General features: G+C 38.0%; 1 protein-coding gene across 1 annotated transcript in view; it reads left to right on the forward strand.

Moving 5' to 3' along the window:
- MEIKIN (meiotic kinetochore factor) overlaps positions 1-19,584 on the forward strand; it is a 119,190-nt gene that overhangs the window by 47,753 nt on the left and 51,853 nt on the right. Inside the window, exon 10 of the mRNA XM_027101239.1 lies at positions 14,020-14,100. Coding sequence (XP_026957040.1) covers positions 14,020-14,100 — 81 coding nt within the window. The remainder of the gene's footprint in view (positions 1-14,019; positions 14,101-19,584) is intronic.

Below are 19,584 nucleotides of genomic sequence, written 5' to 3' on the forward strand. Positions count from 1 at the left end.
CAGCATATGGTATCATAGAAGGTAAAGGAGGAGAGCTTTTGCTCCTTAAAGGGAGAGTGGCCAACTATGCTGGGTGCTGCTTGGAGGTCCAGTGTTATAAAGAATTTTGAAAAATTGGAAGACTTCCAGTTTCTGGTCCAACATGAAAGGAACTTAGAAGTCACTACTCTGTCCTAACAACAAGTAGAAACCTGAACAAACTGAAAAATAAGCAACTCTTTATAGATCTTTCGAAGAAGTAAGTAAGGTCACATGGTCAACTGCTACACCAAAATATGGAAAGACAGACAGGTGGATACATAGAATAATGACTTACCAGAGCAGAAACACATGAACAGAAACCTCCCTGTGAACCAGTGCTGGGGTGGGAAACCCAAAAGTGTGATTGATTAATTGCTAAAGGCTCAGTGTGGACAACTCTGAAAGTTAAAAACTCAAGAGGGACCCAGTCATCAGAGGAACCTCCACACTTTTGTGAGTTTTACCTCCAGAAACTCTACCAGATCCTCACAGTGAAAATCAGAGAAGAATACCCTCATGCTTCTGGTAGTGGAAAGGGAAAAGGAACCATTTTGAAATACATCAGAATATTCTGTTCTTCTTAACAAAGCCTGCCCTCAACAGAAAGTGTTTTACAATAGCCTAACTTGCTGGGGTTTTATCAGAGCCTAACCTACCTGGGGAGGGGAAGTACCTGATTCCAGCCAGCTCTCCACTTCCAAGTGGAGGAAGGAAATTATTCAATTCCAGCTCCCTCTAGCCTTCCACATGGGTGAATGGAAGTACCCGATTACTACAAGATGGTCCTTTCTAGCCATCCTGTCTCAACTCAAGGGGGAAAAAACTGAGAAGAACCGGTGATGTTTGCAGTCCAGGGGCACAGGCTCAATAAAAGACTGAGACCTAATCATAGAACTGTAGAATGCTTCTCCATCCCTACAATTTATCAGTGCATTACTAAAGACGTATTCACCACAGTTGCTATTACCCAGTACATCATGTCCACATTTTAGCAAAAAATTACAAGCCATACTAAAGGGCAAAAATTACTGTTTAAAGAGGCTGAATAAGCATCAGAGCCAGAGACAGATGTGGCAGTAGTGTTAGAATGATCAGACCAGAAATGTAAAATAACTATGATTAATGTGCTAAGGCAGTTATAGGAAAAAGTAGACAACATGCAATATAAGCAGAGAGATGGAAATTTTAAGAAATAATCAAAGGAGTGCTAGAGATCAAAAACACTATAGCAGGAATGAAGAATGCCTTTGATGGACTCAGTAGTAGAATAGACACAGCTAAGGGAAGAATATCTGAGTCTGAGGACATGACAATAGAAACTTCCCAAACTGAAAAGCAAAGAGAAAAAAGGACTAAAAAAAAAAAAAAAAGAACTGTGGGACAACTACAAAAGGTGTGACATATACATAATTAGAATTCCAGATGGAAAGAAACAGAGAAAGGAACAGAAGCAACATTTGAAACAATAATGACTAAAAATCTTCCAAAATTAAAATGTCAGACATTAAACCACAGATCCAGGAAATTGAGACAATACAAAGCAGGATAAATGCCCCCAAAACTACATATAGAAATATCAGATTTGAACATCAGAAAATCAAGCAAAGAAAATATCTTGGAAGAAGCCAGAAGGAAAAACACCTTACCTATAGAAGAGCAAAGATAAGATTTACAGACCTCTCCTCAGAAACCATTCAAGCAAGAAGAGAGTGAAGTGAAATATTTAAAGTATTGAGAGAAAACAACCACCAACTAGAATTCAGTACCCTGTGAAGTTATCCTTCAAAAGTGGAGGAGAAATACATACTTTCTCAGACAAACAAAAATTGAGGGAATTTGTTGCCAGTAGGCTTGCCTTGTAAGAATTATTTAAAGTTCTTCAGGAAGAAGGAAAATAACATGTCAGTATAGGTTTATCTATCTTAACAAATGTACCACTGTGGTGTAGTGTGTCAATAGTAGGGGAGGTTGTGCATGATTGGGGACAAAGGGGTATATGGGAACTCTGTACATTCAGCTGAGTTTTGCTGTGAACCTCAAACTGCTGTAAAATATGAAGTTTGTTAATTTTTTAAAAGTCAATTGCATTTAGGATCAAGAAGGAAATTGATGACTTTGGCAATAATAATTTTAGTGCACTAGTAAGGAAACTAGATTGGAATAGGTTAAAGAGTTATAGAAATTGAGAAAGTATAAAATATATAAAGAAGCAAATTGGGACATAAACAATATAAAATGTGTGTGTGGAGGGGAAAGTAAATGTGTAAAACTTTTTAATGCAATTGAAGTTAATTTGTTTTCAGCTTAAAGTAGACTATTAAAAGATGTATTATGAATGCCTTAGGTAATCAAAAAGCAAAAATCTGTGAGAGATACACAATGATAAAGAGAAAAGAATCAAAGCATACCACTAGAAAAAAAAAAACATCAATTCACAAAGAAAGACAGCAATAGAGGAAGAAAGGAACAAAGGAACTATAAAATAATCAGAAAGCAATTAACAAAATGGTGATAGTCCTTACTATCAATAAGTCTGCACCTCTCAGTAATTATTCTAAATGTAAATGTTTTAAATTCTTCATTTAAAAGATATAGAGCAGCTAAATGAAAACAAAATAACTATATGCTGTCTACTAGAGACCCACTTAAGCTTTAAGGACACTAAGGCTGAAAGTGAAGGGATGGACAAAGTTATTCCATACAAATAGAAACCCAAATAGAACAAGGGTAGCTATACTTATATGAGACAAAATAGATTTTTAAGTCAAAAGCTGTAATAAGAGACAAAGAATGCCATTATATAGTGATAAAGGGGTCAGTTCATCAAGAGGATATAACAATTGTAAGTATATACTTACTGAATTTTGAAGCACTGAAGTATATTAAACAATTATTAACGGATCTAAAAGCAGAAATAGGCAGCAATGCAATAAGAGTAAGGGACTTCAATACCTGACTTTCAAAAATGGATAAATTATCCAGACTGAAAATCAGTGAGGAAATAATGGACTTGAACTACACTTCAGACTAAATGCACCTAACAGACATATACAGAACATTCCACCCAACAACGGTAGAATCCACATTCTTCTCAAATGCACAGGAAACATGTTCCAGAATAGATCATACGTTAGGTCACAAAACAAGTCTTTAACAAATTTAATAAGATTGAAATTATATCAAGTATATTTTCTGACTGCAATGGTATAAAACTAAAAATCAACAATAAGAGCAAAGCTGGAAAACTCAAATATTTGGAAATTAAACAACATACTTATGAAAAACCGATGAGTCAAAGAATAAATCAAAAGAGCTATTAAAAATATCTTGGGGGGGGGGCTTCCCTGGTGGTGCAGTGGTTGAGAGTCTGCCTGCTGGTGCAGGGGACACAGGTTCGAGCCCTGGTCTGGGAGGATCCCACATGCCGCGGAGCGGCTAGGCCCGTGAGCCACAACTACTGAGCCTGCACGTCTGGAGCTTGTGCTCCACAACAAGAGAGGCTGCGATAGTGAGAGGCCCACGCACCATGATGAAGAGTGGCCCCCGCTTGCCACAACTAGAGAAAGCCCTCGCATCGAAACGAAGACCCAACACAACAAAAATAAATAAATTAATTTAAAAAATATATCTTGAGGGCTTCCCTGGTGGCGCAGTGGTTGAGAGTCCGCCTGCCAACGCAGGGGACACGGGTTCGTGCCCCGGTCCAGGAAGATCCCACGTGTTGCAGCACGGCTAGGCCCATGAGCCATGGCCGCTGAACCTGCGTGTCCGGAGCCTGTGCTCCATTAACAGGAGAGTCCACAACAGTGAGAGGCCCGCATACGGCAAAAAAAAAAAAAAAAAATCTTGAGACAAATGAAAATGGAAACACAACGTACCAAAACTTATGGGATACATCAAAAGCAGCCTTACAAGAGAAGTTTATAGCGTTAAACACCTACATTAAGAAAAAATTAAGACCTCAAGTAACAGCCTAATCTTATACTTCAGGGAACTAGAAAAAGAAGAACAAACTAAGTCCAAAGTTAGCAGAAGGAAGAAAATTAAAATATTAGAGCAGAAAGAAATGATCTAGAAACTAGAGAGACAATAAAAATGATTAACTAAACTAAGAGTTGGTTTCATTAAAAGATGAACAATTGAGAAACTTCTATCTAGACTAAGAAAAAAAGAGAGATGACTCAAATTAATAAATTATAAATGAAAGAGGAGGCATTACAACTGATAACACAGAAATGCAGAGAGTCATAACAGACTTCTATGAATAATTATATATCAACAAATTTGATAACTTAGAAGATATGGATAAATTCCTAGAAATGTACAACTTACCAAGACTGAATCACAAAGTAATAGGGAATCTGAACAGACCAATAATGACCAAGGAGATTAAATCAGTAATTAAAAATTTCCCAGCAAAAAAAGGAACCAGCTAGCTTCACTGGTGCATTCTACCAAACCTTTAAAGAGTTAATATGAGTCTTTCTCAAACTCTTCCAAAAAGTTGAAGAGCAACACTTCCAAACTCATTTCTGAGGCCAGCATTACCACGGTTACTAAATTCAGATCAGGGCATTGAAAGAAAATTACAGGCCACTATCCCCACTGAACATAGATGTAAAAATCCTCACCAAAATGCCATCAAACCAAATTTAAGGACACATTAAAAGGACCATATACCATTATCAAGTGAGATTTATCCCTGGGACTCAAGGATGGTTCAACATAGGGAAATAAATTCATGTGATACACCACATTAACAGAACGAAGGGTAAAAACCATATGATCATTTCAATAGATGTTGAAAAAGCATTTACAAAATTCAACATCGTTTCATGATGAAAACTCTCATTAAATTAGGTATAGAAGGAATGTACCTCATCATAATAAAGGCCATATATGACAAGTGCATAGCTAACATCATAGTCAGTGGTGAAAAGTTCAAAGCCCTTCCTCTAAGATCAAGAATAAGAAAAGGATGCCCACTCTTGCCACTTCTACTATACTATTCAACATAGTATTGGAAGTCCTAGCCAGAGCAATTAGGCAAGAAAAAGAAATAAAAGGCATCCAATTAAGAAAGGAAGAAGTGAAATTATCTCTGTTTACAGATGACTTGATCCTATATTGAAAACCATAAAGACTCCACCAAAAACCTTTAGAACTAATAAACAAATTCAATAAAATTGTAGGATACAAAATCAACATACAAAAATCGGTTTCATTTCTATACACTAACAAAAAACTATCTGAAAGAGAAATTAGAGGGCAATCCTGTGAGATAATAGAAAAAATATATATACTGGTCTCTGCCCCCAGTTTCTGGCACAGAACTCCTAAACCCTTATAATTTCCTAAGTGTAAGAATGCTAGGAGCATCTCTTTGTTTTAGTATGTGGTCTTTGACCTCATCCCTGACACAGGACTCCTACAACCTTGTAAACTCCTAAGTGATAAGAGTACTAGTGGATATTTTGTTTTAATGAAGCAACTCTGGATGGGCTTCTGGATGGCTCTGGTATAGGGACTGGTCACCAGAAAGATGAAGCCATGATTAGAAGCTTGGAATTTTCAGCCCACAGCCTCCCCTTCTCCAGAGAGTGGTGAGGGGCTGGAAATGAAGTTAATAATTGATCATGACTATGTGAGGAAACCTCCATAAAAGTCCCAATAGTAGAGGGTACGGAGAGCTGCCAGGTTGAGCACAGAAGCTCCTGCACTTGGAACTCTCCCAGACCTCACCTTATGTGTTTTTTTATCTGGCTGTTCGTATATATCCTTTAATAAATTGGTAAATGTAAGTAAGTGTTTCCCTCAGTTCTGTAAGCTGCCCTAGCAAATTAATCAAATCTGAGGTGGGGGTGTTGGGAACCTCTGATTTGTATCCAAATCAGACAGAAGTTGTGGGTAACCTACTACTCACAATTGTCATCTGAAGTAGGATGGGAACAGTCTTGTGAGACTGAGCCCTTAACCTGTGGGATTTGACACTATCCCCAGGAAGATAGTGTTAGTACTGAGTTGAACTGTAGGCTGCCTAGCTGGCATTGTAGAAAATTGCTTGTTCTGGAGAAACCCCCACACACATTTGGTGACCAGACCGTGCGGGTTTTGTGTGAGTAGTAAAGTAGACTCACAGGAGGAAGACTCATAAGAGGTAAAACAGGTTTTTCCTTTTAAAATCCCATTTACAGTAGCATCAAAAACAATAAAATACTTAGAGATAAATTTAACCAAGCAAGTAAAAGACCTGTACACTGAAAACTGTAAGACATTGATGAAAGTAATTGAAGAAGACAGAAATAAATGGAAAAATATCCCGTATTCTTGGATTGGAAGAATTAGTGTTGTGAAAATGTCCATACTATCCAAAGTGATCAACAGATTCGGTGCAATCCCTATCAAAATTCCAAATGACATTTTTCACAGAAATAGAAAAACTATTCTAAAATTTATATCAAACCACAATAGAACCGAAATACCTAAAGCAATCTTGAGAAAGAAAAAAGCTGGAGACATCACATTTCTTGTTTTCAATTTATATTACAAAACTATAGAAATGAAAACAGTATGGTACTGGCACAAAAAGAGGCACATAGACCAGTAGAGAGCACACACATAAACCTACGCACGTATAGCCAATTGATTTTTTTTTTTTTTTTTTTGCGGTATGCGGGCCTATCACTGCTGTGGCTTCTCCCGTCGCGGAGCACAGGCTCTGGACGCACAGGCTCAGCGGCCCTGGCCCATGAGCCCAGCCGCTCCGCAGCATGTGGGATCCTCCCGGACCGGGGCATGAACCCGTGTCCCCTGCATCGGCAGGTGTACGCTCAACCACTGCGCCACCAGGGAAGCCCTAGCCAATTGATTTTTGACAAGGGTGCCAAGAACATAAAATGGGGAAAGGATAGTCTCTTCAATAAATGGTAATAGGGAAACTGGATATCCACATGCAAAGGAATGAAATTGGAACCCCATCTTACATTAGTCACAGAAATTAACTCGAAATGGATTCAAGACTTACATATAAGACCTGAAACCCTAAAAACTCAAAGAAGAAAACATAGGGAAAAAGCTTGACATGAGTCTTGGCAATGATTTCTTTGATAAGGCACCAGAACACACAACAAAAGCTAAAATAAACAAGTGGGACTACATCAAACTAAAGAACTTCTGCATAGAAAAGGAACAGTTAGTAAATTTAAAAGGTAACCTACAGAACGAGTGAAAATATTTGCAAACCGCATATCTTCTAAGGGATTAATATCCAAAATATATAAAGAACCTATATAACTCAAGAGCAAAAAGCAAATAATTCAATATTTAAATGGACAAAGTACCTGAATAGACAGTTTCCCAAAGAGCATATACAGGTGGTCGATAGGTACATGAAAATGTGCTCAATATCACTAATCATAAGGGAAATGCAAATCAAAACTACAATGAGATATCACCTTGAACCTGTTAGGATGGCTATTATCAAAAAGCCAAAGCTAACAAATGTTGGCAACGATTGGAGAAAAGGGAACATTTATACACTGTTGGCGGGAATGTAAATTGGTATAACCATTATGGACAACCATATAGCAGTTCCTCCAAAAATTAAAAATAGAACTACCATGTAATCCAGCAATCTCACTCCCAGGTATGTATCCAAACGAAGTGAAATAAGTATCTTGAGGAGTTATCTGCACTCCCATGTTCATTGCAGCAGCATTCACAATAAAGAGATATGGAAACAACCTAAATGTCCTTCACTGGATGAATGGATAAAGAAAATGTGATATAGATGTAGAAAATGGCATATTATTCAGCCATAAAAAGAAGGAAATCTTTCCATTTGCGACAATCTGTATGAACCCGTAGGGCATTATGCTAAGTGAAATAAACCAGAGAAAGATAAATACTGTATGGTATTGCTTATATGTGGGGGGAAAAAGCCAATTTCATTACAGAGAATAGAACAGTGGTTGCCAGGGTCTGGGGTATGAGGAAATGGTGAGATGTAGGTTAAACTACAGACTTTCAGTTGTAAGAAAAATAAGTTCTGAGGGTCTGACATTAGCATGGTGACAATAGTTAATAATATGGTATTGTATATTTTAAAAGTTGCTGAAAATATATTTTAAGCTTTCTCACAATGCACACTCCACTAATGTTAACTATGTGAGGTGATGGATATGTTAATTACCTTGATCTTGGTAATCATTCCACAATGTATATGTATATCAAATTATCACTTGTGTGCTTTAAATATATATATTATTATATTTGTCAATTATTCCTCAATAAAGGTGGGAAAAAAAGAAAAAAATAAAGTAAGGAAGTAATGATTATCTATAGAGATTAACTCTGATGGGAAATAGTGGAAAAGAACAGTAACTAGAGGGAGAGGCAGGGTCAGAGGAAATTTATTCTGTTTTGTTTTAAAGATGGGATATGTGGTACCATTTTTTAGGGCTAATGGGAATAACAGAAGGAAAGAAGAGGGAATAGTGAATGTAACTCAGTAGGCAACTGGAGCTCCCTGTGACATAGAGATCTGGTTGAAGTTGACCTGAATTTCACTTTTTTAACCTAAAGCAATGAAAAATCTTCCACATACTTCTATGTTTTCTTTTCCATGCTTCTTTGCTTCCTCCTGGTTACATTTCCCTTTCCTGTTTCCATGCATGCTGTCTCAGTTTCATACTCCATTATCTCTCTCTCTCTCTCTCTCTCTCTCTCACACACACACACACACACACACACACACACACACAACCACACACACGCACACCTTTCTATACAAATCAAGCATCTTATAATTTGTGTGTCACATGTTACATTAAATGCCATTTCTTATGCTCTTGCATGTTCTGCCCCTTCTCAAAAGCTGTGTTCCTAAGTTTCTCTTCCTGACTATAGCTTTACCATTTCTGGGATGCTGGTCTATGAGAACTTCCTTATATTATTTTGAAGAAGATATACAGATGGCCAATAAGTACATGAAAAGATGCTCAATATCCTTAGTCATTAGGGAAATGCAAATCAAAACCACAATGAGGTATGACTTCATATCCACTAGGATGACTATAATCAAAAAGACAGATAACGGAATTCCATGGTGGTCCAGTGGTTAGGACTCGGCACTTTCACTGCTGTGGCCCGGGTTCATTCCCTGGTCGGGGAACCACAATTCTGCAAGCTGCACAGCACGGCCAAAAAAAGAAAAACAAGACAGACAATAATAAATGTTGGTGATGATGTGGAGAAATGAGAACCTTCAGACATTGTGGGGTGAATGTAAAATAGTACAGCTGATTCGTAAAACAATTTGGCAGTTCTTCAAAATTTTAAACGTGGAGTTACCGTAGGACTCAGCAATTCTACTCTTAGGTTTATACCCAGGAGAAATAAAAGCATACATCCTTACAAAAACTTATACATGAATGTTCTTGACAGCATTTATTCACAACAGGCAAAAAGTGGAAACAACACCAGTGTCCATCTCCTGATGAATGGGTAAATAAAATGTGGTATATCCATACAATAGAATATTATTTGGCAATAAAAACCAGTGAAGCACTGATACATGCTACAACTTGGATGAACCTTGAAAAAACTATGCACTGTGAAATAAGCCAGTCACAAAAGGCCACATATTATATGACCTCATTTATAAGAAGTGTCCAGGATAGGCAAATATATAAAGACAGCCATAGATTAGTAGTTACTTAGGGCTGATGGGGATGGAATGGAGATTGACTGCTAATGGTTATGGGGTTTCTTTTAGTGGGAACAAAAATGTTCTAAAATAGGCTGTGGTGATGATTGCACAACCCTGTGAATGTATTAAAAACCATTGAATTTTACTCTTAAATGGGTGAATTTTATGGTGATTTATATCTCAATAAAGCTATTTTAAAAAATAAAAACAAAAAGCTTCCCTATACTATTATATGGAGGAGAGAAGTCCTTGAAAAGATGAGGAAGGATGAGATCCAGAATACCAGTGGAGGAACTGGCATTTAAAAGAGGAGGGAGATTTCTCTTGTGATATACTTGTAGATGTAGTGGTAGCAGGGTGGGTATTGTGCTTAGAAGGACCCCATGCTTCATTTAATGCTCTGTTTTCACCATCTTGACATTTTAAATAGCTTTTAAATATTGGGGCCCCACAATTTTATTTTGCACTGGGCCCCCAAAATTTGAGTCTCGAGTGAGTAGTTGGATGCTGTTTGATGTCTTTTATTGTTGCAGGGAAGGGTGAGCCAAAGATGTCAGTTGCAGATGGTAGAAGGAAGGAGGCTAGAGGTTTAAGGAAAATTGGGTGATTTTGAAATAGTCGTAAGAAGCTAGAGAAGTGTAGAAGAGGTGCCAATCTGTGGCTACTCCTTTTGAGTTTGTAGTGCTGTTGGTATGCCACATTGTATAATTTTCTCCAACACTTAATTGCACTGGTGGTACAGCGGATATTGATGTTAGGGTTCATCAGGCTGGGGATTTGTCAGGCATCTGTGATAGGAGGAGAAAGCGATAAGAAAGTAGTTATAATGATGGTTGGTGGTAGATAAGGAAGGAATAAGACAGGAGAAAGATCATGGATGAGATAACATTGTAGGATCAGTAAATTGGAGATTTCAATGACAGGGAAGTTTATTTCCTCAAGATAATTGTGCAGGGCTTGGACAAATATAGGAAGCTATTTGAATTGATTGATTCTGTAGTTTCTATTGATGGCAAGGGCTAAGTTTGATCATAGAGTGAATGAAATGCCATGAGGGGAAAAGGTTATTGGAAATGCAGAGATCAAGCAACTTAGAGACCAGTTGGTTGGCTGGGTTATTCCCTTGGATGATGAAATTGCTGAGAATGATGACAGGAGTGAGAGAAAAGGCTGTATGCAAGGTGTGAAATTTTCAGTGAAAGAAAGGAGTTAATAGTTGACAGTAAGTACCTCACTCTTTGCTCCATACCTTTGTTCTTTCCTTTGCTTGGACTATATCAATACCTTATACCTCTTCTACTTCCCTCCCCTCCTCTTTCTTTATCATCCTCTTTATCCCCTTACCCTCAACTCAAAATCTTGTCATTCTCAAATTGCATTCTCCTCAGTTATGTTGAATATATTTAAACTTTGAATATTATTCTACTTTATTTATTTATTTTAATTTATTTATTTTTGGCTGTGTTGGGTCTTCGTTGCCACTCACGGGCTTTCTCTAGTTGCAGCAAGCAGGGGCTACTCTTCATTGCAGTGCACGGGCTTCTCATTGCGGTGGCTTGTCTTTGTTGCATAGCATGGGCTCTAGGCATGTGGGCTTCAGTAGTTGTGGCACACGGACTCAGTAGTTGTGGCTCGTGGGCTCTAGAGCGCAGGCTCCGTAGTTGTAGCGCATGGGCTTAGCTGCTCCACGGCATGTGGGATCTTCCCGGACCAGGGCTCGAACCCATGTCCCCTGCATTGGCAGGTGGATTCTTAACCACCAGGGAAGTCCCTGAATATTATTATAAACACATCTTGAAAGCATAAGACAAGTCACATAACTTAGGACAAGCAGTCACTGAACAGTTTTCAGTGCAGGGACTAGTTGGTAAAGCAATACACTTTCTTTTTTTGTTTGTTTGTTTGTTTTTGTTTTTGTTTTTTGGCGGTACGCGGGCCTCTCACTGTTGTGGCCTCTCCCGTTGCAGAGCACAGGCTCCGGACTCACAGGCTCATCGGCCATGGCTCACGGGCCCAGCCGCTCCACGGCCATGTGGGATCTTCCCGGACCGGGGCATGAACCTGTGTCCCCTGCATCGGCAGGTGGACTCTCAACCACTGCGCCACCAGGGAAGCCCGCAATACACTTTCTTGTAGTTGCAGCTTCCTGATGTCTTAGAAAGGACTTTTTGTTTTTTAAATGAAGATTATTGCATAATAAAGATATTTATATAAATATATTTAATGTTTTCTCTAAAATTTAGTTTTAAATAGTGACAAATAAATAGATCTTATTGTCATTTTTCTTTTCAAAAACACTATTTGGGAGATGTTACCTTAAATGTGGTAGGACAATTTTTTGAGCTGAGTATATTTCAGACTATTTTGTCTTTCAACAAATTTTTTTTCCTTAAATATATTAAAAACCTTACTTTTTTAAAAAAACTTTTTAAGTTTAAAACTTTCTTTCAAGTTGAGGGAATTATAGATAGAAATATAGATCCCATTTTAATTATAACAATTATAACACAAATATATATAAAACAATAAAAATAGGACATCTGAGAGATGATACAAATGTTGTTATAGCATTGTAAAATGTGTTTTATGATTCTGAATTTCTTTCAGCCTGAAAAAGATCCTGAACCTAGAGATACAAGTTCTCAAACAACATTAAGCTCTCATCACCTAAATATCAAGGTTCCATCATCTCACCAGAGGTCTGTTGTAGAAAGCAGTGCAGGTAGATCAGTTGCTAAAGTTCTGCTGCCTCAGCCCCTCAAACCTGCGTTGGTAAGCACTGGCCTTTTATTAACTAATTCTTGAAAAGACTATAAAAAGAAGATGTACTTATTAGGAAAATTTAGGTATGCATTAATGTCTTAGCAAATCTAGGAAAAAATGCGGAGAATCTATGTACTTACAGCTATATACAGGCAGTTTTTTTTTTTTTTTTGCGGTACGCGGGCGTCTCACTGTTGCGGCCTCTCCCGTTGCAGAGCACAGGCTCCGGATGCGCAGGCTCAGCGGCCATGGCTCATGGGGCCAGCCGCTCCACGGCATGTGGGATCTTCCTGGACCGGGGCACGAACCCATGTCCCCTGCATCGGCAGGCGGACTCTCGACCACTGCGCCACTAGGGAAGCCCCAGGCAGATGTTTTTTAAATGGATTGACTGTTGACAATTGTGTCACTTGAGACCACTGGGAAGAGATTATTCCGGCAGAATTAAGAGTTCAGGGCTTCCCTGGTGGCACAGTGGTTGAGAGTTCGCCTAACGATGCAGGGGACACGGGTTCGTGCCCTGGTCCGGGAAGATCCCACATGCCGCGGAGCGACTAGGCCCATGAGCCATGGCCACTGAGCCTGCGCGTCCGGAGCCTGTGCTCCACAATGGGAGAGGCCACAACAGTGAGAGGCCCTAATAACGCAAAAAAAAAAAAAAAAAAAAAAAGCGTTCAAATGGCATATTGGAGGGGGTAATACCTGAGAAAGGAAAGCAGGGAGGAAGGAAGATTGGGCTGGAATAGCCTCAGTCTTCAATGCAGATCTGACAAAGGCTCTCCCAGTGGGGAGGTCTGGAGCAAAGATTGTCCATTATAGGAATATTATGTTGGGCTGCTATGCTTAGATGTTGGCTGAGGCTTGCCCTAGATGATGGCCTCAACCTGAAAGCTGAAGCAGATTCTAAAGGTGTTGCAGCTGGGCAGTATCAGCTAACTGCACTCCTTGCAGTGGAACAGCATGTATTATTTGTAACCTTTGCATGGCAATTCCTAGGGTAGAATAATCCCTATTGTTCAGATGAACAGATTAAAAGATCATATAGGTAATAAATTAGAGAACTAACATATTTAGTGTACTAGGTAAATTTACTTATAATTTTTTGATAAAATCTTCCTAATAAATATTCCAGATTATGTCTTGAACAACTAGTTTAAGAGATTTTAAGCCAGAAAGAAAGAGTTCAAGAAAGAAAAGACGAAAGAAAGAAAAAAGAAACCTAACACAACTTCCCTGTGATGTTCAGGTTTTATGAATTTGGGTTCCAGGCTTGGCAGCATGTAATGACACCTATTCAAAGAGATATATCATTTTTACCACATAGAGTTCTCTTGGAGGTTGTTTGACCTAGCTCAAGCCAAAAAATTCTTTAGTTTCTTGTCTAGTGTTTTAAAATTTAATTAGCATATTAAAATTTTATTACTATGACATATGATCTAGTATACTATTAAAATTTTGTTTGTACTGTATTAAGATATTTTATTTCTTTCTGCTATTCAATTCCCTATTTCACAAAATACTGATAGAACACACATTCCAGTACTTCTGATAAGAAAAGCAGAGGCCTGTTAACAAGTACTCCGTCTTCACAAACAGCTAGTTTAATGGTAAGTGTTATTAGCATTTGACACTTGTAGTATCTATTTTCTGGCTCCCTGTTCTTCCCATTATTCTGTTTCTCTTAGACCAGGGGAATATCGCACATAGACAATAATGTCTGTAATTTCTATTGCATAAACATACTTTCACTGGAAGTACTCTATATACTGGTATACATGAAAGAAAGATTTCTGTCTTCTTTAAAAAAATTTTTTTATTGTGGCAAAATATATATAACATAAAATTTACCATTTTAACCATTTTTTAATTTTTTTTTTGTGGTACGCGGGCCTCTCACTGTTGTGACCTCTCCCGTTGCGGAGCATGGGCTCCAGACGCGCAGGCTCAGCTGCCATGGCTCATGGGCCCAGCTGCTCCGCGGCATGTGGGATCTTCCCGGACCAGGGCACGAACCCGTGTCCCCTGCATCGGCAGGCGGACTCTCAACCACTGTGCCACCAGGGAAGCCCCATTTTAACCATTTTTAAATGTGCAGTTCAAGTACTTTCACATTGTTGTGCAACCATCACCACCAACCGTACTGAGAAATTTTTCATCTTGCCAAACTGAAATTTCATACACATTAAACAGTAACTCCCCATTCTTTCCTCCCCCAGTCCCTTGTTACCACCATTCTACTCTCTGTCTCTATGAATCTGATTGTTCTAGGTACTTCATATAAATGGAATCATACAGTATTTGTCTTTTTTGTGACTGACTTATTTCACTTAGCATAATGTCTTCAAGGTTTATCTATGTTGTAGCATGTGTCAGGATATACTTCCTTTTTAAAGGCTAAATAATATTACATTGTGTGAATATACCACATTTTGTTTATCCATTCTTCTGTCTATGGGCATTTGGTTGCTTCCATCTTTTGGCTATTGTGAATAATGCTGCTATGAAAATGGGTGTAAAAATATCTCTTTGTGACCCTGCTTTCAATTCTTTTGGGTATATTTTTGAGGAGCCACCATACTGTTTTCCATGTCAGTTGCACTATTTTACATTCGCACCACAATTTACAAATGTGCCAATTTCTCTACATCCTTGCTAACACTTGTTACTTTCTGTGTTTTTTTTTAAATAATAGATGTGAAATGGTATCTCCTTGTGGGTTTTTTTTAAACACCTTTATTGGAGTATAATTGCTTTACAATGGTGTGCTAGCCTCTGCTCTACAACAAAGTGAATCAGCCATACATATACACACATTCCCGTATCTCTTCCCTCTTGCATCTCCCTCCTGCCCACCCCCCTCTAGGTGGTCACAAAGCACCGAGCTGATCTCCCTGTGCTATGCGGCTGCTTCCCACTAGCTGTCGGTTTTACATTTGGTAGTGTATATATGTCCATGCCACTCTCTCACTTTCTGCCAGTTTCCCCTTCCCCTTCCCTGTATCCTCAAGTCCGTTCTCTAGTAGGTCTGCATCTTTATTCCCATCTTTCCCCTAGGTTCTTCATGACCTTTTTTTTTTTTTTTAGATTCCATATATATGTGTTAGCATACAGTATTTGTTTTTCTCTTTCTGACTTCACTCTGTATGGCAGACTCTAGGTCCATCCACCTCACTCCAAAAACTCAATTTCGTTACTTTTTATGGCTGAGTAATATTCCATTGTATATATGTGCCACATCTTCTTTATCCATTTATCTGATGATGGACACTTAGGTTGCTTCCCTGTCCCGGCTATTGTAAATAGAGCAGCAGTGACCATTGTGGTACAAGACTCTTTTTGAATTATGGTTTCCTCAGGGTATATGCCCAGTAGTGGGATTGCTGGGTGGGATGGTAGTGCTATTTTTAGTTTTTTTAAGGAACCTCCATAATGTTCTCCATAGTGGCTGTATCAATTTACATTCCCACCAACAGTGCAAGAGGGTTCCCTTTTCTCCACACCCTCTCCAGCATTTATTGTTTGTAGATTTTTTGTGATGGCCATTCTGACCGGTGTGAGATGATATCTCATTGTAGTTTTGATTTTCATTTCTCTAATGATAAATGAAGTGGAGCATTCTTTTATGTGTTTGTTGGCAATCTGTGTATCTTCTTTGGAGAAATGTCTATATAGGTCTTCTGCCCATTTTTGGATTGGGTTGTTTGTTTTTTTGTTATTGAGCTGCATGAGCTGCTCATAAATTTTAGAGATTAATCCTTTGTCAGTTGCTTCATTTGCAAATATTTTCTCCCATTCTGAGGGTTGTCTATTCGTCTTCTTTATGGTTTCCTTTTCTGTGCAAAAGCTTTCAAGTTTCATTAGGTCCCATTTGTTTATTTTTGGTTTTATTTCCATTTACCTAAGAGGTGGGTCAAAAAGGATCTTGCTGTGATTTATGTCATAGAGTGTTCTGCCTGTGTATTCCTCTAAGAGTTTGATAGTGTCTGGCCTTACATTTAGGTCTTTAATCCATTTGGAGTTTATTTTTGTGTATGGTGTTAGGAAGTGTTCTAATTTCATTCTTTTACATGTAGCTGTCCAGTTTTCCTAGCGCCACTTATTGAAGAGGCTGTGTTTTCTCCACTGTATATTCTTGCCTTCTTTATCGAAGGTAAGGTGACCATATGTGCGTGGGTTTGTCTCTGGACTTTCTATCCTGTACCATTGATCTGTATTTCTGTTTTTGTGCTAGTACCATACTGTCTTGATTACTGTAGCTTTGTAGTATAGTCTGAAGTCAGGGAGCTTGATTCCTTCAGCTCCTGTTTTTCTTTCTCAAGATTGCTTTGGCTATTTGGACTCTTTTGTGTTTCCATACAAATTGTGCCATTTTTTGTTCTAGTTCTGTGAAAAATGCTATCGGTAGTTTGATAGGGATTGCACTGAATCTGTAGATTGCTTTGGGTAGTATAGTCATTTTCACAATGTGGATTCTTCCAATCCAAGAAAATGGTATATCTCTCCATCTGTCTGTATCATCTTTAATTTCTTCCATCAGTGTCTTATAATTTTCTGCATACAGGTCTTTTGTCTCCTTAGGTAGGTTTATTCCTAGGTATTTGATTCTTTTTGTTGCAATGGTAAATGGGAGTGTTTCCTTAATTTCTCTTTCAGATTTTTTGTCACTAGTGTATAGGAATGCCAGAGATTTCTGTGCATTTAATTTTGTATTCTGCTACTTTACGAAGTTCATTGATTAGCTCTAGTAGTTTTCTGGTAGCATCTTGAGGATTCTCATCTGCAAACAGTGACAGCTTTACTTCTTTCCGATTTGGATTCCTTTTATTTCTTTTTCGTCTCTGATTGCTGTGGCTAAAACTTCCAAAACTATGTTGAATAAGAGTGGTGAGAGTGGGCAACCTTGTCTTGTGCCTGATCTTAGTGGAAATGGTTTCAGTTTTTCACCATTGAGGACGACATTGGCTGTGGGTTTGTCACATATGGCCTTTATTATGTTGAGGAAAGTTCCCACTATGCCTTCTTTCTGCAGGGTTTTTATCATAAAGGGGTGTTGAATTTTGTTGAAAGCTTTCTCTGCATCTACTGAGATGATCATATGGTTTTTCTCCTTCAATTTGTTAATATGGTGTATCACGTTCATTGATTTGCGTATATTGAAGAATCCTTGCATTTGTGGGATAAACCCCACTTGATCATGGTTATGATCCTTTTAATGTGCTGTTGGATTCTGTTTGCTAGTATTTTGTTGAGGATTTTTGCATCTATGTTCATCAGTGATATTGGCCTATAGTTTTCTTTCTTTGTGACATCTTTGTCTGGTTTTGGTATCAGGGTGATGGTGGCCTCGTAGAATGAGTTTGGGAGTGTTCCTCCCTCTGCTATATTTTGGAAGAGTTTCATAAGGATAGATTTAGCTCTTCTCTAAATGTTTGATAGAATTCGCCTGTGAAGCCGTCTGGTCCTGATCTCTTTCTTGTCTGTTGAAAGATTTTTAATCACAGTTTCACTTTCAGTGCGTGTGATTGGTCTGTTCATATTTTCTCTTTCTTCCTGGTTCAGTCTTGAAAGGTTGTGCATTTCTAAGAACTTGTCCATTTCTTCCAGATTTTCCATTTTATTGGCGTATAGTTGCTTGTAGTAATCTCTCATGACACTTTGTATTTCTGCAGTCTCAGTTGTTACTTCTCCTTTTTCATTTCTAATTCTATTGATTTGAACCTTCTCCCTTTTTTTCTGGATGAGACTGGCTAATGGTTTATCAATTTTGTTTATCTTCTCAAAGAATCAGCTTTTAGTTTTATTGATCTTTGCTATCGTTTCCTTCATTTCTTTTTCATTTATTTCTGATCTGATCTTTATGATTTCTTTCCTTCTGCTAACTTTGAGTTTTTTTTGTTCTTCTTTCTCTAATTGCTTTAGGTGTAAGATTAGGTTGTTTATTTAAGATGTTTCCTGTTTCTTAAGGTAGGATTGTATTGCTCTAAACTTCCTTCTTAGAACTGCTTTTGTGGCATCGCATAGGTTTTGGGTCTTGTGTTTTCATTGTCATTTGTTTCTAGGTATTTTATGATTTCCTCTTTGATTTCTTCAGTGATCTCTTGGTTATTAAGTAGTGTATTGTTTAGCTTCCATGTGTTTGTAATTTTTACAGATTTTTTCCTATAGTTGATATCTAGTCTCATAGCGTTGTGGTCGGAAAAGATACTTGATACGATTTCAATTTTCTTAAATTTACCAAGGCTTGATTTGTGACCCAAGATATGATCTATCCTGGAGAATGTTCCATGAGCACTTGAGAAAAATGTGTATTCTGTTGTTTTTGGATGGAATGTCCTATAAATATCAATTAAGTCCATCTTGTTTAATGTATCATTTAAAGTTTGTGTTTCCTTATTTGTTTTCATTTTGGATGATCTGTCCATTGGTGAAAGTGAGGTGTTAAATTCCCCTACTATGATTGTGTTACTGTCGAGTTCTCCTTTTATGTCTGTTAGTATTTGCCTTATGTATTGAGGTGCTCCTATGTTGGGTGCATAAATATTTACTATTGTTATATCTTCTTCTTGGATTGATCCCTTCATCGTTATGTAGTGTCCTTCTTTGTCTCTTGTAATAGTCTTGATTTTAAAGTCTATTTTGTCTGATATGAGAATTGCTACTCCAGATTTCTTTTGATTTCCATTTGCATGGAATATCTTTCCCCCCCCCCCCTCACTTTCACTCTATATGTGTCCCTAGGTCTGAAGTGGGTCTCTTGTAGACAGCATATATTCGTGTCTTGTTTTTGTATCCATTCAGCCAGTCTGTGTCTTTTGGTTGGAGTCTTTAATCCATTTACATTTAAGGTAGTTATCAATATGTATGGTCCTATTACCATTTTCTAAATTGTTTTGGGTTTGTTATTGTAGGTGTTTTTCTTCTCTCGTGTTTCCTGCCTAGAGAAGTTCCTTTAGCATTTGTTGTAAAACTGGTTTGGTGGTGCTGAATTCTCTTAGCTTTTGCTTGTCTGTAAAGGTTTTGATTTGTCCATCAAATCTGATGAGATCCTTGCTGGGTAGAGTAATCTATGTTGTAGGTTTTTCCCCTTCATC

Source organism: Aethalodelphis obliquidens, unplaced genomic scaffold (assembly GCF_003676395.1).
Source record: "Aethalodelphis obliquidens isolate GAN/ISIS:26980383/991018 unplaced genomic scaffold, ASM367639v1 scaffold4, whole genome shotgun sequence".
Lineage (NCBI taxonomy): Eukaryota > Metazoa > Chordata > Mammalia > Artiodactyla > Delphinidae > Aethalodelphis > Aethalodelphis obliquidens.